This window comes from Pantherophis guttatus, chromosome 4, assembly GCF_059756535.1.
Source record: "Pantherophis guttatus breed Tessera chromosome 4, ASM5975653v1, whole genome shotgun sequence".
NCBI classification, from domain to species: Eukaryota; Metazoa; Chordata; class Lepidosauria; order Squamata; family Colubridae; genus Pantherophis; species Pantherophis guttatus.
The window spans coordinates 63478636-63502899 of record NC_142066.1 but is presented as its reverse complement, the minus strand read 5'-3'; the positions used below and the strand labels follow the sequence as shown (position 1 = coordinate 63502899).

Sequence of the window (24264 nt, the reverse complement as noted above, 5' to 3'; positions counted from 1 at the left end):
CCAATTGAAAATGAGACTTATATTCACCTTTAAAGTAAAATATTGGTAGAATCACTTATATAAAGGAAATTATTTTAGAAAAAATAATTGCCAAGAGTCAATAGCTAATACTCCCATTCTGTTCAGGAAGCATTGGAAATAACTATCATGTGACTGCAGTTGATCATGGTGGTGCAATTGCATAGCAGAATTGAAGCAGCCATAATTTTGCCAAATTTCAAAACCACAGGTGTTGTGAGTCTTGGACACATTCTGTAATTTAGTCCATTTGAGGTATACTGATTCAAAATTTGTTATCCCTTGATATACCGTTTTCTTCATTTTAAAGTTACAAACAGACAAAGCTTTATTCATTTCCAATTCATTTAGTGCCCATTCGGATTCTTGCATAAACTTTAAGCCAGGAAACACCATTTCCTGATTTACTTTCCCAAAAGCTATATAATCTAATTAATATGGGAGGGGAGATTTAAGAGTTATAAAATTTATCCAACAAAAGCATACTCTTTACCATTGCTCACAGCTCCTACTGTGGTAAGTGGGACAGAGATTGTCTTATATAAGAAAATAGCATCAGTCAATGAAGTTTTGCTAGTTGTTTTATTATGCTTTCTTTTGTTTATTACTCTGGTTTATGTGTATATGAACTACAATTCTCTCAACTGGAATTGGTCCAGTTATTAAGGCACGAGGCTAGAAAGTGAGAGATCATGAGTTCAAGTCTTGTCTTAGCCATAAAGCCAGAGGGATGGGTGAGTCAATCTCTCTCAGCCTCACTGGATTGTTGTTCTGGGGAAGGTGGTTGGATGTTTGCAACTTTGAGTTATTTGTAAAATACGTAGCAAATAAATAAATAAATAATAAAAATGATAGATAGATAGATAGATAGATAGATTCTTATATATCATCTAGAAGGCAGAGCCAAGGAATAAGTAGCAAGTTGGATCAGGCCCAGCATGATAATTGCTGAGCCACCGCACCGCTCTCCTCTTTGAATAGACCATGTGAAATTTATTTATTAAGCAGAATTTATTAAGATATTTTAGGGAAAAAAGGAAAAGAGACAAGACAGTAGCATGTTTAGGAGGAAAAAATGGCAGCTGTTATTATGCATTACAGTGCCTAGAGTACAAAACTGTAACATAGTGGCTATCTAATTTTGATAATGATCTGTTAGAGCATAAAACTGTGCCATTAAATGGATTAAAAACAGTTTGAGAAAACGAGCTACCTATTGTCACAGATGATGACAACTAGAAGATTTGGGTTTCCAAACCTATTTTGTTTTTATTCAGTATCCAAATTAGATAAATTATAGTAAAATAACAGTAGATGGCTTGAGTGAAATTGGCATTTCTAAATAACTATAGAAATGACTTATTTAGATTTATGAAATAAATGCAATGAGAAAGGGAAATGATTTCACCAGTAGTGGGTTTCAATTTAGTTTGCTCGTTCACTCGTGCGCATGACACTTCTGCCCACTCACAGAAGCGTCCCGGCGGGTGGGCGGAGCCTCCCGCCGCCGCCACTACCGGTTCGTCTGATCTGGGGCAAACCAGATTTCACCTATGATAGATATGCCCAAGGATTAGAAATTTTAAGAAATTAATATTTGCAGAAATTGATGATTACATTGTTGGGGATATTTATGAAAGATAAGAAAATAAAATGTAAAGATTTAGTGATGTTCATATTGGCAAATCTATTGTTAACCAAAAATTGAATGCTTGACATTTTATCCTTATCTAATGACAAAAAGATTGGATATAATAGCAATGATTGAGAAATTAAATAATTTGCTACACTTTTGAATTGGGCAATCTAAATCGATCCTTCTTTAACAAATGGTAATATTTAATATATTGTAATAACAAAAAATTCTACAATCAAAAATTGCCTGCTTGTTATAGTCAGATATGGAAAAATAACTTCTGGGTCCATTATTCAAAAATATATTTCAATATGTCCAATGTTCAATGTTAAAATATTTTTACATATACAAAATATTTTTACACATTCATTTGTATATGTAAATCAAATTTAAATGTTCTCCTTTAATAGTAATCTTTAATTCCTTCTACTTCCTGCTAGTATCCAACCTTCAAAGTCCCATCCTATTACGATTTTTAAACAAGAATTCAAGACAAAAAGCATTTTTCCAAGGAATTCTTACGTACCTTTAGTCCATTTGTAACTTTCCAAAAACAAAGTTTTAATCACTCTATTACTCTTTATTTACACATACCCATACATACACAAAACCCCTTAAAGGAGGCTAAAACTTATAAAAAACGGTTGCTGGAATTGGATATGGCTAGTCTTATGAAAAGAAGGAGTAGGGGTGATATGACAGCAGTGTTCCGATATCTCAGAGACTGCCACAAAGAAGAGGGAGTCAAACTATTCTCCAAAGCACCTGAGGGTAGGACAAGAAGCAATGGGTGGAAAGTAACCAAGGAGAGAAGCAATTTAGAACTAAGGAGAAATTTCCTGACAGTTAGAACAATTAATCAGTGGAACAACTTGCCTCCAGAAGTTGTAATGCTCAAACACTGGAAGTTTTAAAGAAGAGATTGGATAACCATTTGTCTGAAGTGGTGTAGGATTATCTGCCTAAGCAGGGGGTTGGACTAGAAGACCTCCAAGGTCCCTTCCAACTCTGTTATTCTATTCTATTTCTATTCTATCCCTATCCCTATCCTATTCTCTGTTTGTGTTTAAAACTTTCTTTCATTAAGAATTGAAGGAAATTCAGCCACTATTTTAGTCGATATAAAGATTCCTAAGAGCTGAAAAGCAAATAAGCAATTTCTGAAAATGATTAGAAAAAGATGTATGTGAACAAAGTGTCCTTTTAAAGATGTTTGAGCAAAATGCTTATTCTTTCATCTTCCAGACTCTGAACCTAACAGAGACTGCTTTCTTGCAGTCTCTCTGTGAGGAGCAACTGTCTGGACAATTTATGGGCAATCTCAAATTTTCTCATTATCTGGAGAGGGATTATGGATAATTGATCTATTCACTAGCTCTTCATTGTGCCACAGTCATCAGCTCTATTGTTAGTGAAGCTGTCTTCAATTCATCATTTCTTCTTTGCTAGTGGGAATAGAAGGACCTATTCTAAAATGAAATTATAGCACTAATTCTTGATAAATCAGGAATAACTAAGAATGATAAACAGAGGAACAAATTTCAAGCATTTAATGCCCCTTATAACATGTTGGTTCACTTATTTATATTGAAAATACCAGCAACAAATGAATATGCTAAATACATTTTGTCACATGTAATATTTCTGGAATGAGAATCGTTGTGGGGTTCTGTAGAATTACCAGAAAAGGCAGCTCCTTGTGAGCATACATTCTGATCTATGTTAACTTCCATATGGTGTTGATGAACAATAAGCCTCTTCTTACTGATATAAGTATATATGCATATTGATATACCAAAACATTTATGGAAATTAAAAGATGAACCAAACATATAAGAAATAACTTTCACTTATCAGTGGCTACAATTGATTGAGATTTATTATCATCTTGCTGTTTCTTAAACAGAATAACAGAGTTGGAAGGGACCTTAGAGGTCTTCTAGACCAACCCCCTGCCCAAGCAGGAGACCCTATACCATTCAAACAAATGGCTGTCCAATCTCTTCTTAAAAACCTCCACTGTTGGAGCACCCACTTCTGGAAGAAAGTTGTTCCATTTACTAAGTAGGAAATTTCTACTTAGTTCTAGGTTGCTTCTCTCCTTGATTAGTTTCCATACACTGCTTCATGTCCTGCCTTCAGGTGCTTTGAAAAATAAGTTGACCCCCTCTTCTTTATGGCAGCCACTTAGGATGCTGGAACACTGCTATCAATCTAGTCTTTCTTTACATTAAACTAGACATACCCAATTTCTGCAACTATCTTTCATATGTTTTAGCCTCCAGTCCCCTAATCATCTTTGTTGTTCTTTCCCGCACCCTTTCTAGAATCTCATTTATATTGTGCTGACCAAAACTGAATGCAATATTCCAAGTGTTGTTTTACAAGGCATTACAACATAGTATTAACATTTTATGTAATCTTGATTTTATCCCTCTATTAATGCAGTCTAGGACTACGTTGACTTTTTTGGCAGTTGTAGCACACTGCTGGCTCCTGTGTAAATTACTGTCCACTAGGACTCCAAAATCCCTCTTGCAGTTACTATTATTGAGCCAGATACCACCAATTTTATATCTATACATTTGTTTTTTCTTGCCTAAAAATAAAACCTTACTTTTCTCACTACTGAATTTCATTTTGTTAGATAGGGCCCAGTATTCAAGGTTGTCAAGATCCTCTGTATCTTCTGCAGTATTAGCTATTTCTGCAAGCTTGGTGTCATCTGCATTTGATGAGTTCAACTTCTATCTCCTTGTCTAAATAATTGATGAAGATTTTGAAGAGTACTGGGCCTAAGGTAGAACCTTGAGTTACCCCACTACATACTTCCCTCCATGTGGATACAATTCCATTAAGGTCCAGACACTGAGTGCGGTTGGTCAGCCATCTAATCCACATTTTTCTATCTTGTCAAATAGTAGGTTGTGGTCTACTTTATCAAATGCCTTATTGAGGTCCGAGTAAATTATATCCACAGCATTTTACTGGTCCACTAATTTTGTCACTTTGCCAAAGAATGCAATATTGGCATAATCTATTTTTGACAAAGCCATATTGGCTTCTGGTTATGGTGTTTGCAGATTCATTGCTCGATTATCTTTTCCAGAATTTATCAAGGATGATAGGTCTATAGCTTCCTGGTCCATTTTTTTCCATTTTTGTAGATGGGAACTATATCAGGCTTTTCCAGATCTGGTAGCTCCCCGGTGGTGCAGGATCTTTGAAAGACATGGTTCAGTGGTTGTGAGATCATGTCTGGAAGTTCCTTCAGAATCTTGGGGTATAATTCATCGTTTCCTTGACTTTTTTCTTGTTTTTTACATCTTGAAAAGGTGGTTGTTTTTAATTATTTTTGACTTTTGTTGGAAGCCTTAATTCATTTTGAGCCTTAGCTTTCCTGACTTCATCTTTGCAGGTTTGAGGTATTTGCTGATATTCTCCCTTCTTTTCACTTTTTATACTTGTCCTGTTTGTCTTTCAGTTTATCAGGGAATTCTTTGTGCAGCCATGCTGGTTTCTTGAGATCTCTTATTTTTGTTCTTCATTAGAATTGTGCTAAGTTGGGGTTTTATAATCTGTTTTCAAAGTTTCCCAAGTTTCCTGGGTGGTTTCTCCACAAGGATTCTCATCCATGGAATCCTTCTCAAGCTCTAAGTTTATTGAAATCAGCTCTCTTAAAGTCCAAAACTCTAGTTTGATTTTGTTGTATTGCTTGAGCTTGCAAAATCTTGAATTCCAATATTGCATGATCACTCCTCTCCCCTCACCAAGATTTCTGTTACTTTAATGCCTTCTATGGTTGACCTTCTGGTTCCTTTTCCTTTTGGGAGACAAAATTATTTGCCAGGTTTGTGAGGAATCTGTTTGATTTTCCACTAGGTGCAGAGTTTGTTTCCCAGTTAATGTCCCCCATTACTATTACTGTGTGCTTCCTATATGAATTTTGCCCCATTTTACAAACTTTCTTGCCACAATTGTTTAGTGAATCACTGCAATTGTTATTAACACTGTTGTTAAGTGAATCTGGCTTTCCCCATTGACTTTGCTTGTCAGAAGGTTGTAAAAAGTGATCACATGACCCTGAGACACTGTAACCATCATAAATACCTGCTTGTTGCCAAGCGTCTGAATTTTGATTATGTGACTATGGGGATGCTGCAATGATCTAAATCTGAAAAACGGTCATAATTCACTTTTTCAGTGCCATTTTAAATTTAAGTGGTAAAATAGTTCTAAATGAATTATTTTAAGTCAGAGACTACCTGTATTTGTATTTCAAAATTGTTAGTGTTTTTTAGAAACAGCTGTCCAACTAAATTATTAACAAGAAGCCACTGAAATCAATGAGGTAATTAATCTTGATGCATAACTGAAGTCCCATTAATTTCAATTGAATGTAGTTATGACTGAGGATAAATGCTACCCATGAATTCCAGAAAGAACTTGCTTAGAAAGGTAGTATATAAATCTATTAATGGAAAAGATTTAATATAATACAAACAAAGTACTGTTTACATTTTGACACAAGTAATATGTCATCTTACTAACATTTTCAAACCATTCCCTGTTTCAAAGTTCTTCAAGCATTACAATATGATGCAGGGTTTTGGGGTTTTTTTTCAGTCTTAGTCCTTTGACAAAGAACAGAACAAAGCTGGATCATTTCCTAGACCATTAACAGGGGGAAATGTTTTTCCAGAAAGGTAGTTTGAATAGGTACTTTCAGATTATAGTAAACATTATAAACAAAGCAGTTTTGAATTCCAGCATTTTATAATAGAGAACTCTGGTAATATGTAATATTATATTCAAAAAAGATAGATGCCCATATAATATTGCTGCTCTTCAAATGGCATTGGTTGCACTTTACATTGGTGAGCTTCCAGATGCAATTCAAGGTGCTGGTCATCATTTTTAGTGCCTATCATCAGATAGGGCCTGGTTCCTTGAAGGATCAACTATCTTCTATTTTTCCCGAATGTGCAGTAAGATCAATCAATGACAGGTCTGCCAGGTGCAGTATGGTGTCTCACAAGCATTCTGCCAATAAAGGCTGGGGGAGGGGTGGGTTAGGATAAATGAGCAATAAAGCTGTACCTGTACACGATGGGGCTCTAAAGGCACTCTAAAAGCAGCTTTGGAGAAAGACACAAGGATGAATGTACAATGCAAGATGGTTTAGTTGGGGGGAGGGGGCTAAATTGCACGTCCTGCAGAGCCGATGAATCATGGCTATTTCTACAAAATAGCCATGATTCAAAGGTGTCAGAATACTTCAGCTTTGCAAAAACGCTACACCTAGTCAAGCGCCAGGATTTTGTATCTATTCCTGAATTGCCTCAGGCCACTCAATCGACTGCATCACTAAAAGAGTGCGTCACCTACAGAATATCTCGCCTGTGATAAGGAAAAATTTGGATGAAGCATATAAGAAACAAGCCAATAAAAAACACACTAAACCTAGGAACTTTAAAGTGGGAGATAAGGTCGGTCTATCTATCTATTTATCAAATTCTTACAATCTAGACAACTGTCCAAAAAATTGGGATCAAAGTATGTTGAATCTTTCCCCATAAAAAGGATTATTAACCCATTGACTATAGAACTTGAGTCAAAAACTCTCAGATGCATACACTCTGTATTTCATTGCAGCTTACTGAAAGCAGAGATCACATCTTCCCTGCACCCGACATCACAACCACCTCCTGATCCCATTATGATTCAGGGAGAGCAACATTTTGAAGTCAGAAACTTTTCGACTCCTGTACACATTGGGCAAAAACCAGTACTTTGGCAGCTTGGGAAGACTTCCTCAGAGACTGTATGGATTGATTCCCAACCAGTGGTGAAATGCTACCAGGTCGCACCGGTTCGGACGAACCGGTAGTAAAAAAAAGCTACCAATTCGTCCGAACTGGTATTTCTGACGATCAGCTGTGCCGCGCGATTTAAAATCCTGCTTTCTAGGGAATCTAAATCACGCAGCACAGCTGATCCCCCTCTCGCTGCTCTACTTACCTTCCCAAGCCTTCTTTTGGCGTGCAGCACGCATGCGCGGCCAGTAAACTGGTGGCAAACCGGTTCGGATTTCATCATTGTTCCCAACACATTAAGGCCTCCAGATTGCTTTAAAAATTCCATGAACATTACATAAGATAAGCCTCATTTAACTGTCTGTTAATTGGAGAATTTTTGTGTCTCTCTCTCCCTCCTCTCTTCTTTTTCCTCTGTGGGACTGATGTCTCTATCAAGGGGAGCAGAATGTCAGATCTGCCAGGTGCAGTTTGGTACCTCACAGGCATCCTGTCATCAAAGGCTAAAAAGCAGAAGGTATGATAAATGGGCAATAAAGCGGTGTGTGTATGTGATGGGAAATAGGGAAGGGGGAATGGTAGGTGATGAAGAGCAAAGGAGCTTGGCAGCAGTTTGCACTGGAATCCAAGGCCAGGGACCTTGAGAAAGAATGCCTATTATTCCAAAATATCTCAGAACATCTTAGCAAGTTCTGACTGGATGAAGATGGATTGGTTTCAGGGAGGGGGAAGGTTGGGATGACGGGAAACCTTTCTTTATCTTTGAGTGTATGAAATCCAGAGCTAGATTGATTTTACTGCAGCCAACATCTCTTTAGTAAAAGAACCTTTTGCTTCAACCCAATGGAGTCAAGGGCCTTTCTTTCCTAAGGGATCAGACTGGGGCAGATCTGACAGAGTGTATGTGCTCGAAGTCCCCCAAATAAAACAATGTTTTTTATTAAAATGTAGGAAGTGTGCCTTTTCTGACATGACACTCCTCAGAGATTATATGTTTCTTACCCTAATGTTGTTCCAGAAACCTTGGCAAATTTGGCTATTTCCCCAGACCTTGGGCAAAATACCAGGTAAGCTCCTGGCCCCTATGAATTTCATTTTGTTTTATTTTTAAGCTAGGACTGTTTGCCTATGATTTATTTTTTAATATTCTTGCTTTAGCCATCCTTCCATCTTTCTGAAGATGGTTGGTATAAAACAATATACCCCATGGGGTAATGGTACAAAATTCTAGACAAAAGAGAATACAAGGCATTTACTTATGTTTATTTTCATTACTATTCTATTTCTTTATTGTGTTTACTTTCAGCCACTGCTAAGCCTTGATAAAATAAAATTTTGAGCAAGTTTTAAAGCAATGGTGAGAGAGATAACACAAAACTAAACAGACAACCACTTCCTCCCCCTGATACTACTTGTGATAATTTGAGTAAGAGCTGAAAGGGGAAAAAAATCAATGATTTAATAGTTGTTGAATGGTTTGAAAGTATCATTTATGTTTCTCATGAATCTCCTACCAAGAAGAAATTCTATAGTTACTCTGTAGTTATATTGACTATTGAAATTCAATCACTTATTCAAAGAACATACTGGCAATAAAACAGAATGAAATTTAACTACAGATTTTTATAACCTTTAATAAAAGATACTGATGATTATTTCCTAACTACAGCTTCTGTTCATGGCATATTATTCAACAAAATGCTCTTCATTTGAAACCGATTTTTTCAAATGTGATTGAACCAAGAAAAACAATTTTATGACTATGTTTTGAAAATGCTAAATCTGCTACTTTGTTTTCCAATTATATTTCTCCTCAAATATATTTTAAGAAACTTGAAATGATATAAAATTATAGTGCAAAGAAAAGGCAAGCATGCGTTTTAATAGTTTGTACAAGACTGTGAGAGGTCTTTTATTACATCATGTGTAAACATTTCCTATTAGGGGCACTCTGCTTGGTTTCTGTTTTCTTATTTCACATAAAGATCTTATGCTTGTCAGAATATATACTTTCATCTACAGTATAGAAACAACACATTTCTTGTAACAATAACCACAGTAAAAATAAAATGACAACCTTTTTAAACTAGTGTCCTTTATATTTTGACAATAACTGATAGTAATATTCTATGGAAGAGGTACACTAACTTAACTAAATATATTTAATATTTTTCCTTTTCAAATAGTAGTTGTAAAGAGATTAGCTGCTATATTAATGGCTCTTGGAAAAACATGTAGATTTCATCATTCTTTCTATTACAAGTAGTAACAATTGAATGTTTTACATTTTATGAGAATTTGATGTTTAATATCTATTTTGTGTAATTCCTGCATGGTTCGTTAACATGAGAAGAAACATTTTTATTATGTTATTTAGTAATGCATGTTCTTTAATCCAAGGTGAAGAAGAGAGGAAAAAATGCTCTTTACTGAAAGCAAATTATTATTTCAAGCGGCTTTCTGTTTATGCACCTTCTAACCTGGAAAAGAATCATAGCCTACGCCCTCTCAGGAGCCTAGTTATCTGTGTGAAATTGCACTTACCTGCCTGGTTTGTGGTTACATTGACTGAAACAAAGTGCCGTGTTGCTGGATTCTGGCTGGACACACCATTCACTGCCTCAATTTCAAAGGTATAATTTGTGTGAGAAAGCAGGTCTACCATCATCACAGAGGTGTTTTTCAGGTTGTTTTGATGTGGAAGGTACCTGACATGACTGCCACATGCCTCACAGAGCCCAGAGTGCCAGTTGCACTTCTTGCATGCAATATAATAAGACACATCTTTCCTTCCACCAGAATCAGCAGGAGGAATCCATTCCAGAAAGACACTAGTCTCGTTAACATTTGAGATGGCACTCCGAGGTGCAGAGGGGGGTCCTGGTATGTAAAGTGAGAAAAATAAAGTAAGAATCAGATTCAAGTCCCATGTTCCTAACTAATATTTTCAAAGATAAAAGAATTATAAACCAAATCTTCTATCAGGACTCAAACTATGAGCCATTGGATCCCAATCTAGGAATGCATTAGCTTCCAACACTTTCCCATCTTTTCTTAGAGATCAAGACAAGACAACAGTCTAGCAATTCTTCTAGAACATGGGTATTTTAACAGTATATTTTAAACTTACAAAGCAAGAAAATCCCTTAACAATGAACACATAAATTCAAAACTTCCTCCCCCACACAAAAACAATCCTGTCCTCTCTTTTCCTAAATACCTTCCTTGTTAAGAACACTTCTGATTTTCTACTTTTCTCAGTATTTTAGAACTATTATACCGTAAGTGTATCGAAATTATTTTTGAATTGTGAGAATGCTGCAGTTAATTTTCTGTATAAATTGCATTGCAGTTTCTCTCATAAGGTATTCATTTGGGACAGAACTAAAGCAGGGTAAGCCAAAGCAGCTAGAGTGATGATTATCAAAGAAAGTTAGAACATCCATATGTATTCTCAGCCACCTTATACCTTAAATAAGTATTAGAATTTAGCATAACAAGGGAAAAAATCCATCATGGTTTCCTTCTCAGTAATTCCTTTTCATCACATGGTTTCTAACATGCACTTTAGAAAGCAGTAAGAAAAGTAAGTCTATTCAACAATTCCAGATGACTAATGCATTGTATACTATCACCAAGGGGCAGTATTGATTTTTTTATTGTTTTTGTATTGAGTTTTTATCTTGTGCTGTCCGGAGAGTGAATTGGCAACCATATAAATTTTCACCAACAAACAGTATCAACAAACCCTTTGGACCTTGTTCTTGTTATTGAACATAATATCAAGCAGCTATCTTTGGAATACTTATGATCTTGCTGTGATCATATTAGGTTTGTTCTGGCTCAGAGATGACTACTAATAAATCTACATGAAACATTTCATGCATACAGTCACAAAATAGTAGTGCATTGTGAGGGTAAATTGGAATAAATTAAACATGGGCCCAGATTTACATGTGTTTTCTAATGATCAATCTATCAAATTCACCTAGAAACAAATGGGTGCCTGGAATTCTAAGCTGTTGCTAAAATAACAAGACATAAACAAAGTAAAGGAATGCATGCTGGCCACAGAAGTCAACAAATGCTAAGAAGACTGTTCACATTAAGCACTCAAATCCAGGTTTCCTTTGATAATGTTGATGTTAAAATAACTTGTTATAATTCTAAATTCTAAAAAGTTTTTATTTATATTGAAGATTCTGTTATTCAGGATCAATCATTTATCCATCATTCATTAAGTATTTTAATATGCATAAGAATTATCTCAGTAATGTTAATTATATCAATAATGTTGGCTGCTATGACAAATTGTATATTGTGTATTCATTTGTTTGTTATTTTACAAATAACTTAAGGCAGTGATATAACCAACAAAATTTTCTTCATTCTATTTTCCCCACAACAACAATCCTTAAATGAGTTAGACTGAGAGAGAGTAACAAGCCCAACGCCATCCAGATGGCTTTTATGGCCAAAGCTAAAAGTCAGCCTCCTGGTTTCTAGCCTGGTGCCTCAACCACTAGACCAAACTGACTAATGTAACTATTGAAATGATCTGCATAATTCTATAAACAGGGATAAAATGTTTTTCCTTCAGCATACACAAAAAATAAGCAGTAATCTTCCTTAGAATCAAGCTGAATTCTTTTATTATTATCTCTTGCCTGAAAAAAGATGTGAGAAACTACAATGATCCTCAAAAAAGCTCAGCACTATATCATATCTTCACTGTTCGTTCATAGAAACAAATTGACATCAGGTGTACAGTACATTCAGCTGCGAACCACAACAAAACTAAGTTCCCTGGAATGCATAACCGTATTGTTAATCACATATTTCCTACATTCTCACATAATATTGAAGGAGAGCTTTAAAGCATGTTCATATTTACTTTGTTGTATAAAAGTATCTGAGCATACAAGGCAAAAACATGTGACAGTCACTGCTATTGGGCAGCAATAATACAGGAACATCATGCCTTTTAAAATCTGTTTACTATGCCTAGGTTTTTATTTCTCTTGCTCTATATCATTTGTCACTGGCTGATGTACAATTTTATTTATATTCACATACATTTACATTCACATAAATTCATACAGATATTCTTCATATGCAGAACTTCAGCATCCTATGGTTAAAGTATTTAAATAATTTATTTGTCCTTTGTTTTTATTACCTAGTCTATTCTTGCCTCCGTTGAATTGTAGTAAAAGTTGGATGCTTAATGTTTTTTTCCCAGACATTATGTTTTTTCCTTCTATGGCATCATTTCTTGTGCTGTATTTTTTTTAAAAAGAACTTGACTATTTAATTTGTCAACCATTGACTGTAATAAAGACTGTCTATATATCATTGGTACATGGGGGTATAACAATTAAATTATAATAGCAAAGAGGTAGCTTGGAGGTGACTGAAGTTGAAATTTTTTTTTTCTTGTTTCTCCCCTTTCCTTTTAAAACATTCTCCCCCTTTAAAACTTTTTTCATGAGGAAATATAGAAACTGCAATCCACAAATTGTGGCTCATTACCCTGTTTTGAGTTAAAGAGGCCATGCACAAAGGCAGAAGGTGGAAAAAATATTACTTTGCCGAGATCAGTTTGCAAATGCTTGCTCCACGTGGCACAATAAGAACGGCCCACAATTCTGAATTCTGCAGATCTCCATAAGGTAAGCAAGGCATTGTGAGGTGTGGGGGTGACTGTGGGAACCCCAAGGAAGGATGTAGAGCACAGGGGTATCTCAGGGGGTGGGGAGTCCTGGGAGGCCCAAGGCAGGCATCCTTGAGGCACCCCATTCGTATTTAAAGACCCCCATATTCACCCTTATATTCATTTAATGTATGTATTGGGGTGATCCTGAATGGGGCTCTTCCATTTAACTTAGTTTCAATTAACATCCTCTCACCTTATGATCAAAATGGGTAGGTTCCATTACTGTTGTAAATCAAGGATTACCTGTAGCTACCAGGGTCAAGAAAATATCAGGAATCACATTGAAATCCTGATTCTCGGTGATAGGAAATCAAAGAAACTTTTTTGAAATCAAAGAAGGTATAGAGCAGGTGTGGCCATGGGCTGCATGCATATGGTTTTGAACAATTAGTAATGCATCCAAGATAATAAAAATATAAAAAATAAACCATCCCAAGACAATTCCACTCCACTCCATGCAGCCCAGCCAAAAGGTTGGACAACTATGATGTAGAGGATTAAAGTGGAAAAATGACAGCCAAAGACCAAGAAACTAAATAAAGAAATCCGAATGTTAAAACGAATGCTGGAAATTACCAAGAAATGAAAAGAACCAAACCAAGAAAGTCAAAGATCTCAGGAAGGAACGTCACCCAAAATTTCAAAGATCTGTTAAAAAAAAGTAAGAGACAATATTACAACACTATTTGTAAAGACACTGGATCCAGAATGGGAAAAATAAAAAGACTTCCAAAATATGTCCTAATTCAGAAGATTTCAACCTTAAACTGGTATGCTAAAATCACTGATTTTAAAAAGATCAAACAAAGAAGCAAATAGTGTATTGAAATTCAGTATAGTGGTGATATCAACAATCTTAACAGATATTACTTACTTACAAGAACCTGTAATATTAAGATGAAGTTAGACCAATACTTCAGTCATTACCAAGTCAGCAGATTACAGAAATTAATGGAATATCTATAGAAATATGTCAAACAACCGAAGAATATATAGCAGTTCTAATCAAACTATGCCTGTAAAACTGGGCAACAACTCAGTTAGGGTTCAACTTCAATTGAAAAAGGTTTATACACCAACACCAAAGAAAGGAAGACTTTACAGAGTATACAAATTATTGTGTAATATCCTTAATTTCACATGCTAGCAAAATAAGGCTTAAGATCATCCAAGGCAGACTAAAACCATGCAGGGAGAGGAAATGTTAGATTGAGCTGGTTTTAGTGTGGCTATGGAACACAGACATTATTGCTGATGTATGCAAACTAAAGAACAACAAGAAATCAGTATTCAGTAATTGCTTTGTTGATTATAGATCTTTTTGTTGTGTCAAATTAGCAAACTAATGGAGCATCTAAGGAAAATAACAATAATCTCCATTATCCTGATTTCATTACTTTGATAGCCAAAAATAATCTGCAAGATACAATAATGAACATCAAGCAACATAATGAAAAGATGGATTGAAATTAATTAAATTAATTAATTAAAATTAATGAAGGGCAATAACAACAGGTACAACACCCAGCCTTATTTTCAACAAGGAATATATTGAAGGAGTGGAAAGCTTCTGCTTTTTAGGATCAATTGTTTACAGTAAAATAACCAAGCAACAAGAAATACAAGTATTATTTATTTATTTATTTATTTATTTATTTATTTATTTACTTACTTACTTACTTACTTACTTACTTACTTACTTACTTACTTACTTATTTTTCTATCTATCATATTTATCGTATTTAGGGACTGTCGGTCTTCATCAGGGTAGACCTCACTTGCTGACTGCCTTGTGCAGGAACTATGTGTAAATTATATATTGTATATGATTTTGATAATATACAATATATAATTGTATATTAATTATAATTTTAATAATATATAAGAAAAAAATACCTCATTTTTTATCTTTTTGTGGACGGTTTTTTAAGACTGGTGGATGTTCTCTTTACATTAGTTATCAGCCATTTTAATTCTGTTGATTTAAATTAAAAAGATATCAGTTTTAGAATTAACACTACATAATGACACTAGTATTGTAACTTTGGACATACATCTAATATTTCCATATTTTTATTTACATTTAATCAATCTGGTGTTTTGCTATATTGGGTCTGCATTATTTTCTATGTTTATAACAAACTTTATAATATCACATACCATACTAGCTGCTAGTGTGGTATGTGATATTAGGAAAATAGAAAATTTCTAAGTGCACAGCAATCACCAACAACAGAAGATATCAAGATTTCTCACTACATATTAAAGTAATAATGTGTATACAGAGGTGGTATTCATCTTGTTCTGGTGAACTGGTAGTGGAAATTTTGAGTAGTTTGGAGAACCGGCAAATCACATCACTGGCTAGCCCCGCCCACCTCACCCCACCCTGCCCTATATATCTTGCCTTCGCCATGCAGCCCAGCTAATCTCTGCATCTCGCCTGTGCGCCTTGCCCTCTCTGCTCACCAAAGGCAGCATGCTGCCCACTCGCCCTTTGCCTAGCTCCGGTCTTGCCCTGGAACCTTCGCCTGCATGCTGCCACACCCCCATCTGGCCTCAAACTATGGCCCCCAGGGTCGAAGCTGCTCTGGAGAGCAGAGATGGAGGGGAGTAGGCCCTGAAAGGCTGCTCGGTTGAGCCTCGCCGGGTGGCAGAAGCCGTGTGTCACGCATGTGCAGAAGCTGTGCATGTGCTCACATTTTCGGCGAACCAGTGGTGAAATTATTTGAAACCCACCATTGTGTGTATGACATTGTTTTACTAGCCGTAGATTTGAATTCCTCTTCTGTAATGTTCCTTAATTAGAAGTGATGGGAGAACTACTATTTTAGAGAAAAGACATGGTGTAGTTCAAATAAGAGAATTCCAACACCAACTCTGAAAAAGTGAAGGAAGAGGATCTTTTCTGCTGCTGCCCCTGCTTTGTGGAACATTTTATTCTCAGTGGTGAGGAAAGCCACCAATATCTTGGCCTTCTATAAGGGATCAAAACTTTGCTGTGTACCTTTACCTGGGGAACACGGGAGCCCACATAACCCTGGGGCTGGTTGGCGCTATGAGAACTCCTCCCTTCACCTATATTAATAAGTATTAATCTCTCCATCATGAATCTCTCCTTCTGTTGCGATGTTATAATTTTGTTTTACATTTTTTAATTTTAAATTTTTAATTAATTAATTAATTAATTAATTAATTAATTAATTTTTCGTATTTCTATGCCGCCCAACTCTCTGAGGACTCTGGGCGGTTTACAACAAAGACAGTATGAACAATATACAATAAGAGACGTTAAAAAAACCATACACACCGCTCATGGAAATAACCAACACCTTGAATTGTGACCGGAGACCGATAGGAAGCCAGTGCAGCTCACGGAGCATTGGTGTAATGTAGGAGTACCTAGGTGCACCCATGACCGCTCGAGCGGCTCCATTCTGGACCAACTGTAGTCTCCGAACACTTTTCAGGGGTAGCCCCATGTAGAGCACGTTGCAATAATCCAACCGTGATTATTTGGTTGTTAATGTTTTATTATATTGATTAAATTGTACACTATCAAGAAGGACTCTGAGGGAGCCAGGCAGTTAAGAAGTTTGATATATAAATAAATAACATAAGTCAGGGGCAATAGAGAGACGTTCAATCCTCTCTTGCTCTTCCTCCAATGTTCCTTTCCCCACATATACGTAATTTTTCCAAAATGCTTCATGCAAGTTTTATTTACTATGTCTTCCTATTACTAACAATTCAACTTTATTTGGAAAACAGATATAGTAAAGGCAACAGTTTCTAATGAATGATGTATCAACTCATCCAAATCTATCCTACTACATAGCCAGTTGATTTCATGTATTTTACACTGCATAGTTGACTGAAAATAGATTATGGATAAATGAAACAAATTATTTGGTTCAATGAATATTCACTTTATAGATCTTTATGATGAAAAATGTGCTATAATCAGTAGATTAAACAGTTTATAATAAGTGAAATAAGGCCAAATAAGTGAAAATAGGATTAAATATTAACTGAACTGGAACTTTATGGATCAAGACAAGAAATCCCTAAATATCACATGGTGGCAAATGGAAGAGAGGCAAAAATGATTATTACCTTTATCCTACGTGTGAATTTTCAAAGCCACTGATTGGCTGATTCTGTTAAAAATATTCTACTAAATTCAAATGAGTATAAATTCAAAGTATCACACCAATTTTGAATGAAATAATATGGTGGATTAATTTCAGTTTTTGAAATTATTTCACCCCACCCCAACCAATTCTGCATATTAACACTATTTGCCTTTCAATATCCCTTCACCATATCACTGATTATTTCAATTCTCAGTATTCAAAGCCTATAAATCATATGCCAATACCCACCCTACAGCTTATATATAGTAGGAAAAGATGAAGTCTCTTAACTGAAAATTGTCTCTCAACAGACATATCCATACTGTTTTCTTAGAAACAATACAGAAATTGGTTTTTCAATTTGCAATGTTAGTGTACAGTTGGTGCTTTCTGGTGATCTCTCACGTAAGTACTAATAAGGTCAGATCCTGTTAACTTTTTCAAGATTTTATGTATTCAGTAGGCTTTTTGAACTTTCTCACTTTTTTTTTTTGACTGTTCATACACAAGAATCCTATCTCTTTCTTACATTCTTCTACACCTAAATAGTTAACATAATGGACATTAGTACAGTGGCTAATGATGAATCATGCATATTGGTCTGATAAATAGATCAATTTTTTATCAGAAGATTGTAAGGCAGCCATCATGAAACAGATGTAACATGAAACAGATGTTTTGAAAAATGCTAATCACTTTTTAATTTTTTTCAAGTGTAGTAATGCTGAGTATTATGGGGGCTGCTGACTCAACATGCATGGAAAAGAAAAGTAAAATAATATTTCTTTTAACCGAAGGTTTGGATTAAAAACAAAAAACCTTAGGCTCACTCCCCCTTTTTGCAGAGTCTTAAAAAATCACGCTGCTGACTTTCAGCAGCAAACTGCTATGAAAGAGAATGGTTACCCAACATTTTTACTTTAGTAATGTCACTATTCACTGCTTAAACCTCTGTAATTTTATTACTTTGTTGCTCTAAGACAGAAGTATCAAACTTGCAGCATCACGGCGATGTCACATGACGAATTGCGACTTTTTCCCCTTCGCTAAACTGGGCACGGGTGGGGCCAGGATGTGATGCTTCTGGTCCGTGGGCTTAAAGTTTGACAGCTCAGCTCTAAGATAATGAAAGTTTGTTTCTTTGTTTCCTTATGAACAGGGTGAAAAGTACAATAGACTTGTCAGGGAGAAAAGAAAAAAAAATCAACCAATTTGATCAATTCCAGAATTGCAAATGGTCTATTTTTCATTCAGTTCATTCAGCAATAGTTTCATAGGCTACACTATCAGGAAAGAGAAACTGCTACAAAAACAAGAATTTCACAAAGGATCAGTAAAATACTCAAGGAATTACAAAGATTACACTGTAGAGATTAGATTAAACATTTTAATTTGCATGGCCACCAAAAGTAATTTTTAGACTGAGGAAATATTACTTACATTTCCTTCAAATTTTCCTTAATACTACCTTTCTTGTTTTCTTTTACTTAAACCAATGGATTTTCACCTGATAATTGTTGTTGATTATATCCAAACATCTATAAATAGGAATCACACAGATTATCATAATTAATTAAATAATAATATGGCTAAATGAAGCGGAGGAAATTACCTCAAGCAGCTGCCAAAAAATATATGAATCTTCAGCAAGGTTTCTGATTTGTTTTGGTAATTTGTTCAGCAATACCGAGTATCATAATTCTAATATGAATATAAACATTAGGGAATATTCACATTTGTTTTATTTCATATACTGTCACAAAGTATATTACAAGTTAAAGATTCCTAATAAATATAATTACTGATCTGTGACCTTATCTGAGCAACTTAGATCCTTCCATAATGTACCACCTTTTTCCAATTAAATACAACTTTGTTTTTTAACCTTTATGTATACATATGCATATTTATATACTACTTTTCTGTTTCTTTAAATATTCAGAATGGCTTACAATAATTAAGAAAATAGAGAATAAAAAGCTTTTATTAAACTGGATGCTTGATTCTCACAGCTTTAAAATACACTTTAGATAGCATCTAGTCCAGGGGTGGGTGCTACTTACCTTTACTACCGGTTCGCAACGGGGCCGCGTGCGTGCTCTTCTGAGCAAGCACAGAAGCTTTGGTGCATGCGCAGGTGTTTTCATGATATCAGGGTCAGTGGGCGGAGCCTCCCGCCAGTTTTACTACTGGTTCTATAGAACCGGTGCGAACCCGGCGCAACCCACCACTGATCTAGTCTCCCTTGAACATTTTCCCATATTATCCCACTGATAACAATTAATTCATGTAAGGTTTAGCAACAAATTCTTATGCATAAACAGAAAATATTCAGTCAAGCTTGCAGAAATACTTAAAGGTCTTATTTGCTTCTGTTCACTTTAGAGATTTGTTGAGGCTTTCAATATGAGCAGAATTACTTACACTTTGCACACAGTTGTACTTATTACTATTTGTTTGCTTCCTGGATATTCAGTTTATCTATATATATTTTTTACAGAGATTACATAGTAATTCCCATCAGGTGAAGAGCATAAAATAATGGATATACATTGAAGGCATATTTTCAACCATGATTTATTAGAAATGCTATAATGGTACAATTTACATATCATGCCAAACTCAAAAGAAACAAATCATAATACAACTTAGTACCTTTGACCTTTGAGCCCAAAATTTCTGTTGCTAAGTGAAACATTTGTTAAGTGAATTTTGCCCATTTTATGACTTTGATTGCCACAATTGTTAAATAAATCAATGCAGTTGTTAAATTAGTCACATGGTTGTTTGGTGAATCTGGCTTCCCCACTGACTTTGCTTGTCAGAAGATACTGAAAGCTGACCATATGACCCGGGACACTGCAATTGTCATAACGTGAGTTAGTTGCTAAGTGTTTGAATTTTGATCACATGATCAAGGGAATGCTGCAATAGTTGTAAGTGTGAAAAATGATCATAAGTCATTTTTTCAGTGCCATTTCAATTTTGAATAGTCTTTAAATAAACTGTTGTAAGTCAAGCACTACCTATATTACAGAAGGCTTTTTTCCCCATGTATGCCTATCCACTTATAAATTTAAATTGTTCAAAGTCAATGAACAGTTTCTACAGTTATTACATAACAAAAGCAGGTGTCTGAGGTACTTTCTGAATCAGTTTCAAAGCATATACAACCCTGTGAAATAAAAGATCAGCATACCAAAACATGAATGAACAAACAAAAAAATGGCCACTGAGTCTCCTTCCATAGATGTCTGAAGATGGGATTTAGCTGCTTAAAATCTACCATTTCAAAAGTGGACTGAATTGAAAGTAGATGGGACTTTAAATAGAATGTCCCTGGTTTTTCTTTCAGAAGATATGAAATAATCTATCCAATTTAAAACAACTAATTTAAAGTCAAAATCAATAAAATAATGAAGTCCTATTTGTAATTTTTGTGTCCCTCATTAACATATAAAAACAGATTAAGATGAAGATGATAATGTGTAAAGGTAAAGGAAATATTTGAGTTGAACTTGCTTCCTGGTAAGGATTTGCATATATCCACACAGTTTTCTTGAGAATAAGGAAGAAGTTCTTTACCATTGTCTTCTTAAATGTTCAGCCCAGCCTATAGCCAGTGGTGACAATACATGCATATAAAAAGGGTGAAGCTTTGATCATAATACTGTGTCTACCACCTTGCAAATTCGGACACCTTAAAAACACCCTGTATGCTCCTGGTAATTTCTCATTCAAATACTAACAAGTTTCAACCCTGCTTAGCTTTCTTGAAATCATCCAAGATCAGTTTACTGTTGCCACCTGCTTTTGCCATTAATTTTACCTTGAAAAGCTTCAGGAAAGCTTCAGGATGTACCTCTACCGAACCTACTTTTCTTCCTATTATTTATTTTTCATTAGTCTTTATGCAAAGTTTTAAATTCAAAATTTGATTTCTTAAGAAAGAAGGCTCTGGGATTGTAACGGTCTCCCCTGGATAAACCAAGAGAATCACTTCCAGTTAAATGGCTCAAAAACCATTTTATAACTCTGTATATTAAAAACAATTACTCACTTGTACAAGCCATGGTGAGTGGATCAGATTCCTTTCGGAAATAATTCTCTTCACAAATACAGGATGTTGATGCTTCTTCACGCGTGAAACTATGTGGGGGGCATTTAGTGCATCCTTGACTTTGGGATGAATTCTTAAAGAAACCCAGCTGGCATGCTGCAAGAGAAGAGTCAATAGTTAGGAGATATTGCTTTTTTGTGAGCATTAGCACGAATTTCTATAATGAAATCTTCAGGAACAAGCTCTGGTTGAAAAGAAAAAGTACACAGAAATACTTTAGTGAGCAATGAAAATGGGCTTCCTATCTATTTTGATAGATTTTCTTTGCCAATTATGAAAAGGTAGACTGAATTATAGTTAAAACATACAACTATGTGGAACTGTTTGGTAATACCTAGATAGCAGGATGGGTAGGTAGATGGATTGATAGATGGATATTTTCAAATGAACCCAAATTATGAGATAAAACAGATTTCATAAGATGTAGTGTTCTTACTTGACATGTTGCAATGTTTGGATTATTTTTATTTTTGCATTTCATTTTATTTCTTATTTTCTCTTTGGACAGTGACCATTACATTATGTGAAAGTACACACAATTCCCCCTCATTCCCATATCCAGTTCAAACCTGTGGAGTTTCTTTTATAAGAAGTAGTAGATCTCCCTTCAGACTATGCACAATTTCTATTAGAAATGAGGCTACAGAATTTACATGCAATAATGCTGGGATAAAGTCAAGTCAGGAACATATCCTAAATCTACAAGGTTATGTATGCCAGCTTTTGAAAACAAATTACTTACACCTTCTGTTTTTAATTCTGGCCAAGAAGACACAGACCTCACTAGAATTGCCTCAGTGTCACGTCTGCAAAATTATACTTGCCTTCCCAGCAACCTGTCCACTTGCTTTCCTCAAATATCACTGTATAGTGGGATAAATCTGAAGATCCAGCTTTTCTTTTACTCTTAGAGTGGAGTGAATTTTTTTTTCTCCAAGAAACATTTGAGCTCAGTGCCACAGAATTAAACTATACATCTGCTTCATTGATAGTGATACAAAGTCTGAAGGATTTTCATACTCACATGGGTATTGTCATACTTAATTTTTCCAAACTTTGTGTAACTGTGTTAACCCTTGTCCACTCAGTATATACTTATATCTACTAATTAACCTAATTAACAATATCTTCCTCCTTTCAGGCTTGTCTCAAAAACCATCAGAATTTGAGATATTCTTGAAGATTAGAAGCTGACTATTTTCCAAACTCAGAGACTATTTTAGGAGGGACTTCAATGCCAGGATGGAGTTGAAAATGAATCTCTCTTCTGTCATTTCAATCTTCTGTACTTACATTTTAACCATTTTCTAGTTAATTGGCTTAAGACATGATTTTTGACATAGGAATTGACATATTTAGCCATCAAATTTAGTATTAAATGGCTCAGCTCCTAGAAACTCAGACGAAAAGTTCACTGTCTGGAAAGGGGGAAAAGACAGTATGTTTTAATTTATTTATTTACTAGCAACTTGTTTATTTACTACACACACTTTTGCATCTCCTCCATTTCCCTTTGTAAAGTTATTTTTCCCTTCATCTAAAGGTTAAGACTCTGACCATAAATATTTCAGAAATTTCAAAACTGAGAATTTTTTTCTGCTCCAAATTATAATATAATAAGTTGGAATATGCATGAAGTTTAACTCGGAAATTCATCCAGCACCTATCAACAGAAGCAGGCTACATGCACACAATGCAACATAGATAATCTTTCATAACTTCTATTATTACATTAATGCAGTGATGCACAAAGTGCAGTTCTGACCCAACAAATAGAGATCAACTGTTTCAAACCCTGATTTGACAAAGAGCATACTTACACCAGTGACTGCTGTTCATAAAGCTATGTTTTTTTTTTAAAAAAAATATTCATTTATTTAAGGTCATAGATCAAAAGAAAAGAAAGGAGTGATTCCTGCTCCCAGGAAATTTTTCATTTCCAGAACAGAAATAAAAAATTTGTTTAGTTGGTTACTCTTATTAAGCCATCCAATTTTGATGGATATTGGGCAGAGTACAAAGCCAAAAGAACAGCAAAAATAATTGAAAATATAAAATCACAAGCCCTGACAAAAACAATCATAAAGGCAACAAAAGCCACAACAGAGCCTATAGTACAGTGGACTAAAGCACTGATATTAACAACTGCTGCCTGCAATTACTGCAGGTTCGAATCTCTCCAAGGCTCAAGGTTGACTCAGCCTTCCATCCTTTCTAAGGTAGGTGAAATGAGGACCCAGATTGTGGGGGCAATAAGCTGACTTTGTATAAATATACAAAAGTATGAAGGCTATTGCTTAACGCATTGTAAGCCGCCCTGAGTCTCCAGAGAAGGGCGGCATATAAATTTAAAGCAAAAAACAAAAAAACAAAAAAACAGCCCTTCTCCAAATTACATTAACCCAGGTTTTGAAATAAAGCTAGGTTATGAGAGCTCCCTTGAATGCAAGCAGTCTGTGGACATTCCTATATTATATGCAAAATACAATAAAGTAGTTTGAATTTGGTTCTTTGCATCTGACAATTATATAGTTTCATGCCATTAAAAGGCTTTCATACTGGCAAACCTAGATGGTCTTCCCTCAGTGAAACTGTTGAGTTGATACAGTGGTATTCCTCACCAAGAATGTTTGTGCTTTTAATCAGACTTGAAATTGAGCCAATAATATACAAACTTTTTAAATATTGGATTAACTATTTCTGGAGGGCAGTGTTATTTTCCCTTCTAATTGCAATATGTTTGCCATATAATTTATAAACTAATAAGCATACATACTGACAAATTACCAATGTTACCTTAAGTTTTCTCAGTGTTGCTGACC

General features: G+C 35.2%; 1 protein-coding gene across 7 annotated transcripts in view; it reads right to left on the bottom strand.

Annotated features, from left to right (window-relative positions):
- Positions 1-24264, bottom strand: part of EPHA5 (EPH receptor A5) — a 193613-nt gene that overhangs the window by 80779 nt on the left and 88570 nt on the right. For 4 of the 7 annotated variants that reach the window (XM_034416303.2, XM_034416304.2, XM_034416302.2 and 1 more), the window contains exons 4-5: positions 21383-21538; positions 10015-10350 (exon numbers count right to left, since the gene is read on the bottom strand). In XM_034416303.2, the coding sequence (XP_034272194.1) occupies positions 10015-10350; positions 21383-21538 (492 nt within the window). The remainder of the gene's footprint in view (positions 1-10014; positions 10351-21382; positions 21539-24264) is intronic. The other 3 variants (XM_087892329.1, XM_034416306.2, XM_034416307.2) reach the window with 1 other exon arrangement.